The following is a 16,071-nucleotide window of genomic DNA, read 5'->3' as shown; positions in this document are numbered from 1 at the left end:
GATTTTTCCTTCTAAGGGTAAAAGTCAGGAATTCGATTTTGCATACTGACCACATTTCTGCAAGTTCTCTGGAAGCTTGTTTCCGCTTTGTTAGCTCCATTATATAATTCGTAAATATGTTTCTTGCATACTTTTTTCTGGCTGGGTAATGCCAGCCAAATGTCTATGTCTATGCCAAACTATACCCTGTACATAATTTTAAGAGATCAACCTTTTGGATCGTCTTGCCAAAGCTGTTTTAATTCAGCAGTACATGATGTAAGGGCTTCGCAAATGTGGCCACAACTTTATTTCGCCACCCACATGTTCACGAATATCGGGAGCGTGTGGGCATCGCCACCTGAAAAAAAAAAAAAACATGCTGTTAGTACCAAAATACTAGCTTCATTTCCACAATGGCATGATAGCGGCGACACAAACTTTTACCCAACTGCAAAGTGAGCATTAAAAAATGCAGCCACGGCAACGTAAGAAGAAAGAACATACGTACGGCATGCGCGGGAAATCACATCGAATGCACTGTAAGAAAATCCTCTCTGCATGACTGTGCCAGAGATAAACACAACGACTTGAGCAGTGCCCCTACCCGACTGTGATTGGAATTCTCAACACAGGTGCGGCTATTCGGCCTGTCAATAAGCGGTAATAGCGTTCCATTACTGTATTTATTTATTTATTTATTTGAAATTCCTTACAGGCCCATTGGGCATTGTGTAAGGGGGGCGAAAAAAAGATATAATACAGTGCATTAATAACCAAAGGAAACAAAAGGAAACGTACGCGACGCAAAATACTTCACTACAATACAGGATAATGTGCTCACCGAACGTGGAAACAAAGCGCGATTAAGGCAAACACGGAAACATGGCAAGCAAACATAAGTAAGAAAACATCCGAATGGCACGAGTGTAGCAGCAAAGCAAAGAACAATAATAGACTTGAACGTAGGTGTGCTAAATGACGGTTTCAGTGAAATATGTGATGAGTTTATAATGGAAAGATTCTAGATTAGACGCGGAAGCGATGTTGTCTGGCAGATCATTCCATAATCTGATGGCTCGTGGTAATGCAGATGAGTTAAAAGCCAATGTGTCACCATATATTCTTGCGAAACTAAACTGATTATATAATCTTTTCGACGTGCGGGATGAGACATCGAGTTGAAATGAGGTAGTTCTATTGAAGTGCGCATATTTGTGAAATAGTGTGAGGAGAGCGATGTCACGGCGCGTGCTTAATGATTGTAGAGAAAGATCTGTTTTAATCAACCTTTCAGTCCGTGTAATTACACATTTTCTGGTATTTGTGGGCCAGTGAGTACTGGCGGGAGCAGAGTAGGCAAGAATGTGTGTTGCTTTCAGTGAACTGGCTTGTAACGCTTGTAGTATGAACAGCCCTACGCGAGTGGCAGGAGGGAGCGAATTTCAATTTTATCGCGCGTATCGCCGCAAACAAGCACTGCAATGATATCGGACGTTGATTCGTTTCGGTCACAGAGCTCGCTGTTGTCTCCCGAATGTTCAGTTTGGGAACAGAGTACTCTGTCATAAGCTCTGCATCTAAATCGTCACACTCGCCATGTGCAAGCAGGCAGCGCAAGCATTAATTAGAAACTGTGCTCCACGAAAAACGAGATAATCGATTGATCTATGCGATCTTCAGTTTCAGCACATTTTGCTTTCGTTTTTCCTACATGCAACACGGTGCAACGTTTGCCGTACAGGCAACCGGCAACAAAAACTACACGCGTGAACTGCGAGCATGGCACTCACCGATGCTGATCGTTCGCTCCGTCGAAGCATAGTCGCTTGCTCCTGCTGGTTGTCCAAAGCACTAATGGCACAGCACACACGACGATTAACACGAGGTGAACCCCCACGCACCATTTTTAGGCTTGGCAGGAATAAAACGGGCGCATGACACTGCTAGAAACCACATGCTGTTTCGTCTGCAGCCCACGGGCTGCAGATTATCAGCCCATGACGGCTTCGGCGGTAGGCAGTGCTCGGGTAAAACAAACATGGCGGCGCCCAAATATCGAAACTAAAATCGTGTATACTGGCAGTGGGGCTGCCACTCACTTTGAAATTAAGTTTCGCTTTTGTGATCCCAAAACGTCAAGTAACAAAATTGTGTGCAACAGTGTTGGTGGGCTGGTGAAATGTCACACAACATTGCACGATTGGTACTCACCTTCAGGTGCACTTGAGAGAAAGCTTGCCATTCTCAAGCTTCTCAGGAAGAGTGCAAGGAGTGCCTGATGGCTTCACATGTAGAAGTGCATTACACCGAGTTTTATGCTCCAAGGAAGACCAAGGAAGACAACAAATAGTTGCGACTATTTTTCAAACAATTATTGCTGTAAGTGAAAAGGTAGTTGAGGGCGGTATTTTGAAAGCACAGTGAATGTTTCATTCACTGGTTAAATTAGCAGAGAAGGTCTGCGCGAACACAACACTGCAGAGGCCTGCTAGGAAGTGGCGTGCTGCCATTAGTAAACATGGTGCACTGAGTCGGCTGTGTTTGCTGTGTGCAGCATCTGGACATTGGTGCTCTTTCCTTGCTAGGGATGGAGCTACCAGTTGCAGGATGAGGGGCTTGGAGGAACACGTCTTGCAGCGTGTGCCATTCTCATTGGCTCGCAGCCTTCACAGTGCTGCAAATGACTTGTGAGATGGGGGAGTGTAATCACCAAGGGACCGCTCTCACCAAAAACAGAGTGTGTATAAGTTAGAAAACACCAGTTTTAAATTCTCCTGTCGCTAGATTCCAGGCTCTCAAGTATACGCCATGATCATCGCTTTGAACTGGGAAAACTGTCGACCCACCGCTGTTTACTTACGACACCGATATTTTGTTTCTTGCAATTTTCTCAGCAGTCTTTTGCTGCCGGACAGACACCAACATGTCCAGAAAGAGCCGTAAAATTAATTTTTACTGTGGAGTTAATGTCAGTTTTCTGTTCAATCAGATAAAGGCAGTGCAGCTTACACCAGGGTTTCAAAGTGCAAGTTTTTTTGGATGAGTTCATGCCTTGAATGGAAGCATTCACTTTGTGAATGATCAATTCCATGATCAATTCCCCTTTATTTCGTAATAAAGAATATGGAACTGGATCCTTCATTCTGACCACCGTTTTATTCATAATTGCTTTCATGCTTTACCTTCCCTTGTTTAAAATTTTGGAAATTCTCAATGGAATAGACATTTTGTTTGCTGACTTTGCTGTGGAGGACCATGACTACCCTGGAACGCTGTACCACCACTCGCAAACTTAACAGAAATGTTCGAGCTCAAGGCGTGGCCCAACACTAGTGCCGCTGGGTCTGATGCCATGCTTGTGACGGCTAATAATGGCAGGCGCCCTGCAGCAGCAGCCCTAGCATGGTCTCGAACCCAGTGGTAGACCCATTGATAGTGACATAAGACCTGATAATTGCAGTGGTTTAAGTATGAGTGCCATGAAACAATGTCGTGTGTAAAAAAAAAATATTTTGGCTAGTTGTACCTCACTCTGCTCCAGCTTGCATCTGTATAAATTTGTGGTGCCTTTTCATAGTGAGGCACTCAGATTCACATTTTAAAAACTTGGCACCCAAAAATTCATGAACATTATTTTCTGGAGGGAGTCAGTGATGACAAATTTTATATAAAACTGTAATTTACTTTAACATAAGCAATGAAGCATTCAATAACATACAAAAATATTCAAGAAATAAAGGACGGATGAAAAATTTTTCTGCTGGCCAAGAGAAAATATGCAAAATAAGCTAAGAGAAAGTATGCGAAATAAGACTGAAATTTGGATGTATTATGTAAGAGGGTAATAAGCAATTTCCTAAATTCTGCCATTGTATAAACTTAAGCACAATAACATGCAGTCAGTGCCATGTCCACTAAAGGTAACATAATGAAGTATGAACTCCATTATGCATTCAATTTTATCTGTGAATGCAAAATAATGGAACACTTTATTGTTGCCTTATAATTTATCAACTACTGAGGGTCTACTCAGAAAAATTTTGGAGAAAGTCGAATATGATAGTTAAAAATTAATTTTTTAATGCAAATGAAAGTTCACCATTTATAAAATCCTTGAATTCGGGAAAATGTTGGGTTGCAGCTAAACGAAAAAAGCTTAAAATGTTTAGAAGTTGAAATTTTTTTCTGAACAAAAGAGGACCGACAAATGCAAAGAAAAAGTGTCAGCATTAAGTTCTCGCTATATCTTCTCCAATAGTGCTGAAAAGGGGCCTTTTATAAGTGCACAGGTTCAGGAACATTGTAATTTTTTTTCTGTGAAATACAACTGCAGATGTTCTTTTTTATTTATTCAAGTAGAAAAGTTGGCATATATTTACTGGAAAAAGAAACTGTAGTGTCTGGCCACGGTGGGTCTGGCAAACATTTGTGTTTGGTTCGACAGGGCTCCAAATGTAGGTTTGCGAAAATGTGACATTTTTCATCTGTTGTTATACAGGACGTTTCACGTAAGACTTTACACAATTTAAAAAAATGGTTTTTGAGTTAGAAGAGCACTTTTTCCAGCAGAACATTGCCAATTGTGTAGTACGTCAGAATACAGCTAAGACGTGCTAACTAGCAGGCCTGTTAATTAATATTGAATGGTTAACTTTTTAACTATTACTATGAGGCTCCTTAGTTATCGAGAGGCATGTAGCCCACTGTAAGTAACATCCATATCAGTTTTTAGATTTTTGAAAACGCATTTACTCACGGTGCTTTGGCCCAACAAATTTCGGCTACATTGTGCTGCTTTCAAGAAGCTTGCAGGCAAAGCAACCTCTGCAGTGCACATGACTCGTCGAATTAACCAAAATTTGTTGGGCCGCAGTGCCCAGGGTAACTGCGTTTTCGAAATTCTAGAAACTGATATGGATATCAGTTACAGTGGGCTACACGTCTCTCAATAATTAAGGAGCCTAACAGCAGTAGTTCAGAAGTTAACTGTTCAATATTAGTTAACCAGCCTGCTAGTTGGCACGTTTTAGTGGTATTCTGATGTACTTCATGGCTGACAATGCTATGCCGAAAAAAGTGCTCTTCTTACTCAAAAAGTTTATTTTTAAAAATTGTGAAAATCTTATGTGAAACACCCTTTATATTGTTTTCTCCTGCAAAACTATGGCATTCCTTGCAAAACTGAAGTCCTTTCTTTGTGGTGACACATTTTTCTTTTACATGCGAAAATTTCTTGATTGAAAGGAAAAAGGAAAAACTGGTCGTGCGACTCCTTTTCTGAACATATACAGTTAGGTGTGCACTAAGTAAAGTTGCTACCCTTGTTTATTTTGCTTTCATAGTGGTTGCAGTGTACATGGTATCAGTAGCCAACTATTTCCTCTTGTGCAGCTACAGTACAAGCATGTGAGACAAGCAGCCTATGGTTTTTTTCGCTTATGCATTGTCAGTTTGTGAGCATTTGAACTGATGTTGATCTGGAAGTTCCTGTATTTTTGGGGGGCACTTTATCAAGTTTTTGCATTTGGAAAGTATTGCATGTATATGTAAGCAGTACACCACTTTGAATTTATTTTTCAGTTTCATGTCTGAGCTTCAGTTGACATCATGGTGGCAGCCGTTTTGGTGAGGAAGGAGAAAAATGAAAATTGTTCTTTTGGGGAAAGGAAATGGCGCAGTATCTGTCTCACATATTGGGGGACACCTGAACTGGGCGACCTGGAGGGTGTAGTGGAGGGCTCGGGAATAATTTCGACCACCTGGGGATCTTATAACATGCACTGACATCGCATAGCACATGGGTGCCTTAGCGTTTTCGCCTCCATCGAAACGTGGCTGCCGCGTTCGGGTTCGAACCCGGGTACTCCGGATCAGTAGCCAAGTGCCCTAACCACTGATCCACCGCAGCGGGCCGGAGATGATGGAGCAGAGTGAAAAATCTGCGTGCTTGTCTAATATGCTTGCTCTGTGTGCAAGCTTCATCATGGTGCTGCTTGTGACGTGTATGTACTGTATACATAGTGTAGTGTAGACCTAGACTATGTTTAAGCTTTCTTTATTAGCCTGCACTTCCGCCAAATGCATTTTTTACCATCCTTAGCATTATTTCTGTCATGGTGTGGACCAGGCACATGGCCAGAAATCGTTTTTCGGGAGGTGCCCGAGGCAGTTGCATTAAGGCGAAGCCTAGGGGGAGGTGGAGGATAGGGCTTATGCCTAACAAAAAAGAGAACACTGCTGGGGGGGGGACGGAAGACTGGGCCCCCCTTGGGCCCCCCCCCCCCTTGGATATGTGCCTGGTCTGGACCTAGTAATTGTTTGGCCTGAAGTACTTACAGCTGATTACCTTTCGTTAACTGTTTCTCTTCCCAGACCGTGAACCTTACATTGGTGTTCTTCATATCACTTATAACTTAAGCCTTGCTTTGGCATGCGCACTTAATTTGCAGAAAAGCATGCTAGCGGCCAAGGCTTCCAAGATTTTGCGTCAGCAGCTGAGCTGGCTGCAGAAAAGGACACAGACGAAGCTGTATCCATTGAGCTCTGAGCAGGTCTTTGAACGAGAAGATAAATATGGTGCCCACAACTATCATCCACTTCCTGTGGCAATCCACAAAGCAAAAGGTACTCAGTGCATTTTCATGGTGTTTTAGCTTTTTGTTTCGGCACACGATAGCTAGTGTACCCATGTTGACTACCAGGCTATGGTTGCAATCTTATGTTTAATGCCATTTGTGATGGGAGTTTTTGGAATTTGACTGCTCCAGCTTCGTGGTTGAAGGGCACTGTAGACTAATTTTTGAGCTTGGAGTATTTTCAGTGACATTTATGATAGGATGGGATGTACAGTGTGGCGTTAAAGTTATTGAAATGGGATGGTCAGTAGACTATGGTTCTGACTGTGTACGCCTTAAGTTCTGCAGAAGGTGAATGTCGTGTGCCGCTGCGAGATGTCGCTGCTTTTTGGAATTCCCACTTGGACCTTTTTATGTGTGCGCAACATTGGCGCTCAGGCTGACACATGCTCACATATACACTCTGCTGAGTGAAAATTTAGTTGAAAGAACAGGGTAAATTTGTATGCACTCTCACGCGTGCATTAGTTGCATGCACATACTTTAATAGCATGTTGGTGTTCACCATAGACACTCAAGACTGGCACAGGCAAAGAGAGCTCGCGGTTTGTAAAAGTTACTGAAGACATACTAACATGTGTCTCTCTTTTATTTCATGACGCTTGAGGTATCTGGCTTTAAGGCTCGGTGTGTGCTAGCTACATATCTCAACTGTTCCCTGTTCAGCGAGTAGGTGTTGGCAGGTGGCTCCCACGGTGCCCTTTAGCGTCTTTCTGAAAAGGTCTATAAGTACTGTTTCATTGTCTCACCATCTCTTTGTGAAATGAATCTTCAGGCTCTGCAATGCATAAATAAATGCAAGCATATGGCTCTTTCCAAAGATATTGAATGTTGTCTCTCTGAGGCACTTTGATACATTGCACTGGCTGGCGACATCGTACACATTTTTTTACATGCAAAGGGGCAGGCATGTCACGGTAGTGAAACTGTTTATTGTTCCAGACAAAATGCTCTCCCCAGCATCTATATTTGCTTTTGTTGGGCTTTTCCTGCACCGCTGCAGAGGTTCTAATTTTTCAAGGGCAGAGAACATGACTTCCACCACAAACCCACTGTGTCCCTTTTTTTTCAAGTGGCGAGCCAGGCCGTGCATGTGAGGAACAACTGCAACTGGGAAAAAAAATAAGGCTGTGCCTCATTTTTTTTCTCCTTTTTATTTCATGGTGCAACTGTTCCTCCACTCTTTTCGCTTCCTTTAGGGTCTCTGTGCATGGCAGTCTAAGAAATGTGCTGTCTATTTTGCAGTTTTCATGTGTGCAGTGTTTGCCTGATCTCGAGAGAAGGCTGAATTAGGTACATGACAGTGATGCTGTTCTTAACCAGTTCTGAGTGCACCAAAAAAAATTCATCAAGTGCTGATCAAGCCTTGGAAAAAAGACAAGCACTAGGAATCGCTTATACGTGCAAGATAGAACTGGAAAATTGATCATCATCATCATCATCATCATCATCATCAGCCCTACTACACCCACTGCAGGGCAAAGGCCTCTCCCATGTCTCTCCAATTAACCCTATCCTTTGCCAGCTGCATCCACCCTTTGCCTGCAAACTTCTTAATCTCATCCGCCCATCTAACCTTCTGCCGCCCCCTGCTATGCTTACTTTCTCTTGGAACCCACTCCGTTACCCTTAAAGACCAGCGGTTATCTTGCCTTCGCATTACATGCCCTGCCCAAGCCCATTTCTTTCTCTTGATTTCGACTAGGATGTCATTAACCCGTGTTTGTTCCCTCACCCACTCTGCCCGCTTCCGATCTCTTAACGTTACACCTATCATTTTTCTTTCCATGGCTCGCTGCGTTGTCCTTAACTTAAGCTGAACTCTTTTCGTTAGCCTCCACGTTTCTGCCCCGTAGGTGAGTACCGGTAAGATTATGCTGTTGTACACTTTCCTCTTGAGGGAAATTGGTAAACTGCCACTCATGATCTGCGAGAATTTGCCATATGCGCTCCACCCCATTCTTATCCTTCTAGTTATCTCCCTCTCATGATCCGGATCAGCTGTCACTACCTGCCCTAAGTAGACGTATTCCGGCACCATTTCTAGGCTCTCGCTGCCAATTGTGAACTGTTGTTCCCTTGCTAGGCGGTTGAACATTACCTTGCTTTTCTGCATGTTAATTTTTAGACCCATCGATCTGCTCTGCCTGTCTAACTCGTTGATCATGATTTGCAGTTCACCTCCTGAGTGACTCAGCAAGGCAAATTGATCACCTTTGGGTATCTCCATACGCCAATGCCAAGCCCTTTTCCTTCTCCATAAACACCTTTATCACATCAGCTGTGCATCTCGCGAACGAAAAGGATATAATTATCTAAGTACTGAAGACATTTGGTCATAATGTCTTGTATATCAGGCCCCCACAGGGGCATCTGCAGCGTGCAGATATTGGTGAGTTCTGACACCACGGGTTCCTGAGAATCCGCAGGGACATCTCGCAGGGGGATCATGGTAAGCAGTGCGGTGCCACGGACCCGAGCACCCACGCTTAGCCGTGCGTAGCATCGCCATGTCTGGGGAAAAAGGGATCCTAGCGGTTGAGCCGATGCCAAGCATTTGGACCTTTAAGGCCCCTCGCCGGAGGCAACACACCACTTTGGCTCCAGCTTTATCTAGACGGCACCTCCGACCTGACCCGACCGGGGGTAATCGCCTTTTCCAGTCCTCCCCTCCATCTTGCACTTCCCTATCTTTCTCAATATCTTTCTCGATTTTTTTCTTTTTTCATGGGCGACTAGGGCTAACCTTGTGTGGCGAAACAACCTGAGTTCACTATATTTGGTTATAATTGTAGTGTACAGCTGGCGTGAGTAGGAGTTGCTTGCAACTTCCTGTCCCGTCTCCGTGTTAGGCTGCGCGGTGAGCGGCTGCCACTGTAGCTGAATAAAATTATTTTTTTTTTATGGATTTCTTTTCTTCTACGAATGATCACACTCGTAAATGAGGGCGGACCGATGTCACTGCGCAGTTCCTGCAAAAAAAAAAAAAAAGATCTTCCCCAGATACCACGTCATACTTAGTGACATAGCAGAAAAGCAAGCAAGAATCATCTCTCATTTCGTAGTTTCTAAATCTCTCGCAGAATCATTGGTCCTTGGCTACAAGGTGACGAAGCTGGCCAATGGCGGCCTACTCCTATCAGAGACAAAGCACAGTATTTCAAGCTCTCAAACGTAGTAACCTTAGGAGAAATACCTATTTCTATTAGTACCCATAGATCCCTGAACACTGTCAAAGGCATGATTTCAGAACAAGATTTTCTTACCCTTATTGGAGCAGAAATTAAAAATTAGGAAAGATGACATGGAAATACCAACAACGCACTTGGTTCTGATATGAAGATAGCAGTCCGACCATACTTCCCCAATCCCTGCTGGTGTTTCAAGTGCAGAGGTTTGGCCATGGATCCCAGAGTTGTCGTGGCCTCCAGACCTGTGCCAAGTGTGTATCTAATGAACACGGATCCGATGTCTGCAACACAGCGCCAAAGTGTGCTAATTGGGAAGGGGACCGCCCCGCGTATTCTAGGTCATGCCCATCTTGGATGAAAGAAAAGCAAATAACTATTAAAACTAAAGAAAACATGACATTCCGGGAGGCACGGAAATGATTTGCACAAACCCAGAGAACATTCTTGTTCACCGCAAAAACAAAGTTCGCCGTTGTGATGCGACTGGGCGGGGCACCACACCAGGCTTCGGCACCTGCCCAGGCCACACACAGTGAGCCTGAGGCAGGGCCATCTGTGCCCCGGACAGACGCAGCAGAGGTTGCCCTGCCACCCTCGAAAAAGGGCCCGCCGGTCTCTGGGTTGGCCACCCGCAAGGCTTCCCCCAGTTGGGAGAGGCCTACAAACAGTACACCCGTGGGTTCTCTGCAGCACTCCAGAGCCTCTAGTGAGGTGATGGAAGTAACACCGAGCTCACCTCCACTGCAGCGGCGGCGGAGCTCTCTTGACCGAAAAAAGGGAAAAATCCCAATAACTGGCCCTTAAGAAACAGGGGCCTAAGTTTTGGAAATACATCGCCAAAAAGTCATTATGCCATTCCTAATACACTGGAATTGTAAGGGATCTTAGCCACATTCCAGCTCGTCAGCTTAATTATACTAAAGATTTGAAGCTGTAGCAGCCACTCTGCGTACACACGAAACAGTAACAGTGTGGTGTATATATTTTGACCCTCACCTTACAGTAACAATGCATAAATTAGAAGAGCTTTTAAAGCAGCTACCAGAGCCTTATCTGTAGTTGGCAATTTTAATGCACATTCCTCTTTCTGGGGGAGTAAAAAAACTGACATCCGAGGTCAAGTTATAGAGGATCTTATTCTGAGCAGTAATGTCCACATACTGCTCCCCAACCTCGGAAAATGAGCTGTTTAGATTTGTCTTTTAGTTAGCCATCTGTTTTTTGTTTTTAGAGATTTTAAATGGGATATAATTGACAACCCATATGGCAGCCATCACTTCCCCGTAATAATCAGTTTAACATCTGCGCCGAAAGTCATCTCAGCAAAACTGCGACGTTGGAAGCTTCCTTTAGCAGACTGGCAACATTTTGGAGCAGAAGCCACTTCGGAAAAAATAGCTTTAGAAAATCTTGACATCAATGAGATAACTGAAAAGTTCACAAGTTGTTTTATAGCTGCCGCACCCTTTGGTATTCCTAAGTCTTCTGGAATGATGCGGCAAAATCACAAAGTGTGGTAGACGCAAGATTGCAAGGATGCAAGAAGAAACGACAAAATAAAGCGTGGGGTATTTTTCGCAGGTACCCCACACAAGAGAACCTCGTAAAGTTTAAAAAGGCAAGAGCTAAAGCTCGGTACGCCTGTTGTAGTGACGAGACAGCATCATAGCAGAGCTATGTCTTATCCATAAACAGTCTTATCACATAAAAAATATGTGGGAGCAGCTTCTCATTCACAATTCCTCTTTTGACAACACCTAGTACACAAACAAGTATAAGGAAACAGGCAGACATATTAGGGGAGCACTTCGCTGCAGTTTCTAGTTTGTCACATTTTACCTAGTCATTTCTGATACAAAAACATAGCCAAAAAAACAGACTCCCAACAAGTGGAGGTGCTAACGAACAATACAGTAGATTAATTACCCTCCAGGAAATCAATAGAGTACTGTCTGGCGGCAAAAAAAAACTGTTCCAGGACGCGACCAAATACACTATGAAATGCTGGTCCATCTTTCCCAGCTTGCAGTAGAGGCACTTTTAAGATTCTTAAACAAAGTACGGTATCAGAGAAAATACCCAAAGCCTGAAAGAAAGCTAATATTGTATCGTTTCTTAAAGCCGGTAAACCATCAACCTCTCGTAGCAGTTATTGACCTATAGGTCTTACCAGTTGCGTCACCATATCCTTTGAAAGTGTCCCGAATATAAGATTAACTTTTGTCCTTCAATCTTGTGAACTTCTTGACAGCCATCAGTGTGGTTTTAAAAAGGGATGCTCTACTACAGATCACCTAGTTTGTCTTGAAAATGCTGTCCGTGAAGCTTTTGTTCATAAACAACACTGTCTTGATGTATTTTTCTATTTAGAGAAGGCATATGACACAACCTGGAGGTTCGGGATTCTTCAGGACTTAGCTGAGCTTGGCATCCGCGGCAGAATGTGGAACTGCCTAAAAGACTTCTTATCTAACTGTTCTTTCCATGTATGCCTAGGTTCAACCCTTTCGAAGAATTTCATCCAGGAAAATGGAGTACCTCAAGGGTGTATTTTAAGCACAACACTTGTTGTTTTAAAAATGAACTCTCTTAGTAAAATAATCCCCAGGTCCGTTATGTATCCAGTGTACGTAGACGACCTATATCTGAGATTGGTTAAGAGAGAGAGCGTTGTTGAGCGAGTCGGTCAGACATTTAGACAAAGGGTACTGTGCACACACAGACAAGGACCAGAAGATAACACAAGAAGCGCAAACTTGCAACTGATTTATTCGACAGAAAAAACATGTTTTATACTCTCAAAAATGCCATATCTACGACCACGCGCAGTTAAAAAATCTGCCTTCATTTTCGTATAAGTTAAACGACGAGTCACTGACACGGTCATCCCCACCTTTTCTTATGAAAAAATGCCTCGGCACGTTCATGTGTGACCTGATCATTACTTCTCCTCAAAATTTTAGTTTTTTTCAGCAAAGGTAGGCACGGCTTGTCGCGTGTATTCTCGGGGCATGCGCTGCAGTGCAGGGCTAAATTCGACCATGTTTAAGACCTGATAGAAAGCTGGTGCTCCCTTAAACGATCATTTAAACATTGGCCCGTCTGACCGATGTATACTCACCCTTCCACAGGTTAGGGGAATCTCATAAACAACCCATTCTGGCACCTGACGTAAGGGGTGGCATGTCGTTTCATGCAGTCTGGCGCACTCTTCCTTTCGGACATGACCCGAGGGCGCAATGAGGCCAACTTGCACGGAGCAGAAAACATTACCGGCACATCGTAGCACCCACTTGAAAAATGTGATGAAGCGTTATGATGTGCTGGTGTGTCTTCTGCCCCATGCGGGAACTCGATCTACACGTTCCGAGCTTCCTTAAAAACTTCGAATTATTGTCCTGTGTAGCCGATTTTCATAATTTAAATCGGATGAAACGTCCCAGCTCCCGCCTTTTTTTGAACTCAACGCTGAAGGTAGGAGTCTACCAACAGGTGGAGTGCCTTTCAGCGTGGAGTGCTTTGCTTTCGCTTTTATTTTGTTTTCTATGTTTCTGTGAATAAATAGTTTCAGTTGTAGACAACATAGCTGCAAATTAAGCCCACGGAAATAAAAATACGCGTGGACTCTGATTTACGCGCCACTCCGCCGATGGCAGAGCGGCAAGCTGCCACGGGACTGGCTGAAAGGCACTCCACGCGTTGGTTGACTCATCCTACCTATATACCGCGTTGAGTTAGAAAAAAAGGCAGGAGCCGGGACGTTTAACCCGATCTAAATTAGTGAAATCAGCCGCACAGGACAGTAATTTGTTTCTAAGAATGCTCGGAACGTGTAGATCGAGTTCCCGTGGTAAAAAGACAAGTGCACTTTCCTCTTTAGTGCACCTTTAAGTCTTAACGGTGAAGACGCACAGTACTGTACTACTGAAAACCAACATGTGTTCCATTAGGGTGTGTGCATGTGAGCATTTATATATGTCCCCTGTTCCTTCCATTAAACTTTCAGTCTATGGAATGCACTTGGGTGTGCATGTCCGTTTGAGTCTTTCCTGTCATTTCATGTGTTTAAAAATGAACATTATAGTGAACTCCACAAAACACCTGTCTTCCGTAGCAAAGTGGGATCGCTAGACAGAATTATTTGGTACAGAAAAAAGTACAGTGTTGGAAGCGTTGTGCTGGGTTGTGCATATTGTAGTGCAGATGTCTTTGTTGCAGGTGTCCATGTGTGGGATGTGGAAGGACGCATTTACTTTGATTTCTTGAGTGCATACAGTGCAGTCAACCAAGGCCACTGCCACCCCAAAATTGTGAAGGCTTTGAAGGACCAGGCAGAGGTGTTGACTCTGACCTCTCGTGCCTTCTATAACACTGCTCTAGGGGAATTAGAAGAGCGGCTGACAAAAATGTTTGGCTATGACAAGGTACTTCCTATGAACACTGGTGAGTGGTTGTTAATTCATGTTTATTATGGCACCAATTTGAGTAGGACTTTCATTGTTAAAAAATGAATGAAAACTAGATAATTGTGACCTGTTTGCTATGAACTGGTTAATTTTTTTTACTTCTGTTTTAAATGGAGGCCTCTTTATGAGGAGTGGAAGTTAGAAAAGTGTTATATAGTAAAAGTTGATCTTTGATGCCAGATTTTAATCGACAGAAGATTTTAATCGTCATCCCATACCACCATTCGCCTGAATTGCAGAATTGGTTAGACGAAGGGCTACCACTTGTGAAACTGTTTACAGCAAGAGGAAAGAGGATTTGTATTGGATTCATCAGTTATCAAGGCTTACCTTCCATGGTTTTTGCTGTACTGGAAGCTCGTCCATTTAGCAGCGTGTGCCACTTCCTTGCAGGAGTGGAAGCTGCAGAGACTGCCTGCAAACTTGCTCGCCGATGGGGTTACGATGTTAAAGGTATTCCTGCCAACAAAGCCAAGATTGTGTTCGCTGAGAACAACTTTTGGGGGCGGAGTCTTGCTGCGGTCTCAGCATCAACAGATCCTTCAAGCTATGCTGGATTTGGCCCGTTCATACCTGGCTTTGAAATCATACCATATGATGACTTGTCAGCCCTGGAGGTAAATGAACTTGAGTATTTTTCGTGGTCCCGCACTTGATTCTACTCCACTCTCTCACTAGCTGGTTCTCATAGTGCATCTGTTCGCTTTGCTTCAAGGTCACTTAAGAAGAATACGAATTTGATTCATGGATAAGTCAGTCAAGAACATTTATTTCTTTTCCCTGTGTTGTGTTCTTGTGCTGTTTTTCATTCAGAATGTTCTGTTGCCCCCAGCAACTTGTGACACAGATAAAAAGGAAAGTGATTCTAACAGGATCACCTTTTTGAAAATAAGAAAATGAAAATGAAAAAGCACAATAGCAGCAGTTATATAGTACACACGCAGTTGTGAAGTGCTGTGAATAACTGTTGTACAGAACAAGCGGGTGGACCTCAGAGCAGCGATTCATGTCATACAAACAATTTATAGTGCGCAGAATCCTGTGAATAATACAGATGCATATGAAACCAACATTTATACACAGTGATATGGAATAAGTAAAACCTTGTTACTTTGAAGTCTCTGGGAATGCACAAATTATTTGAATTAACTGGGTTTTCAAATTTACTGACATAGCAAAAAAAAAAAAATCCAATGTCCGATGCAGGAAAAAATTTTTTGCAGAAACGTGCAGTTTACGAACTTTGCAATTACTGCATGCTGCCGCCTAAAAGCCTGCTCCCCAGCTTGTTGCTCTTGCTGGTCAGAAGAGAGTTGTCTGCAACTACAAGTCGACGCATGCATCCCCTCCCCCCCTTGCTTCGTCCCGTCACATCACTTTTGCTTTCTAGTTTCCTGCAGGATGGCTTTGCGGCATGCATGCAACTCAAAGCAACAAACACTTAACAATGCGAACACAAGGACGGCAGTCTCAGTGCAGATCAAAAGCGAAAAAGATGCTCTACCACTCCACCCTGCCTTCCACACTCGACTGGCGGCAAGCCGAACTGCTAGCGGACCTGTAGTTTTGCATTCTGGCACAACGCAGGCCTCAAAATTATCAGAGGTTTGCTCTCGTGCCGCCTACCGTTGTCATAGGAAGCGGCCGCCAGCGTGAACGAGCTGTGTAAATGGCGCACACTTCTAATTTTATTTAGTGTAATCGATCTGTGGATGAATTAAGGACTTCTTTTTTTTTTTACGCCTGGATTCTTTTCTGTCCAGCCAGGAACGGTCACCGACACGAGGCACATACTAC

General features: G+C 43.6%; 1 protein-coding gene across 2 annotated transcripts in view; it reads left to right on the top strand.

Moving 5' to 3' along the window:
- Positions 1-16,071, top strand: part of Oat (Ornithine aminotransferase precursor) — a 53,923-nt gene that overhangs the window by 7,521 nt on the left and 30,331 nt on the right. For both annotated transcript variants that reach the window (XM_077643076.1, XM_077643071.1), the window contains 3 exons: positions 6,432-6,606; positions 14,027-14,251; positions 14,668-14,891. In XM_077643076.1, coding sequence (XP_077499202.1) covers positions 6,438-6,606; positions 14,027-14,251; positions 14,668-14,891 — 618 coding nt within the window. In that variant the 5' untranslated portion in view covers positions 6,432-6,437. The remainder of the gene's footprint in view (positions 1-6,431; positions 6,607-14,026; positions 14,252-14,667; positions 14,892-16,071) is intronic.

This window comes from Amblyomma americanum, chromosome 1, assembly GCF_052857255.1.
Source record: "Amblyomma americanum isolate KBUSLIRL-KWMA chromosome 1, ASM5285725v1, whole genome shotgun sequence".
Lineage (NCBI taxonomy): Eukaryota > Metazoa > Arthropoda > Arachnida > Ixodida > Ixodidae > Amblyomma > Amblyomma americanum.
The sequence above is the reverse complement of the archived record's forward strand: the minus strand, read 5'-3'. Positions and strand labels throughout refer to the sequence as shown.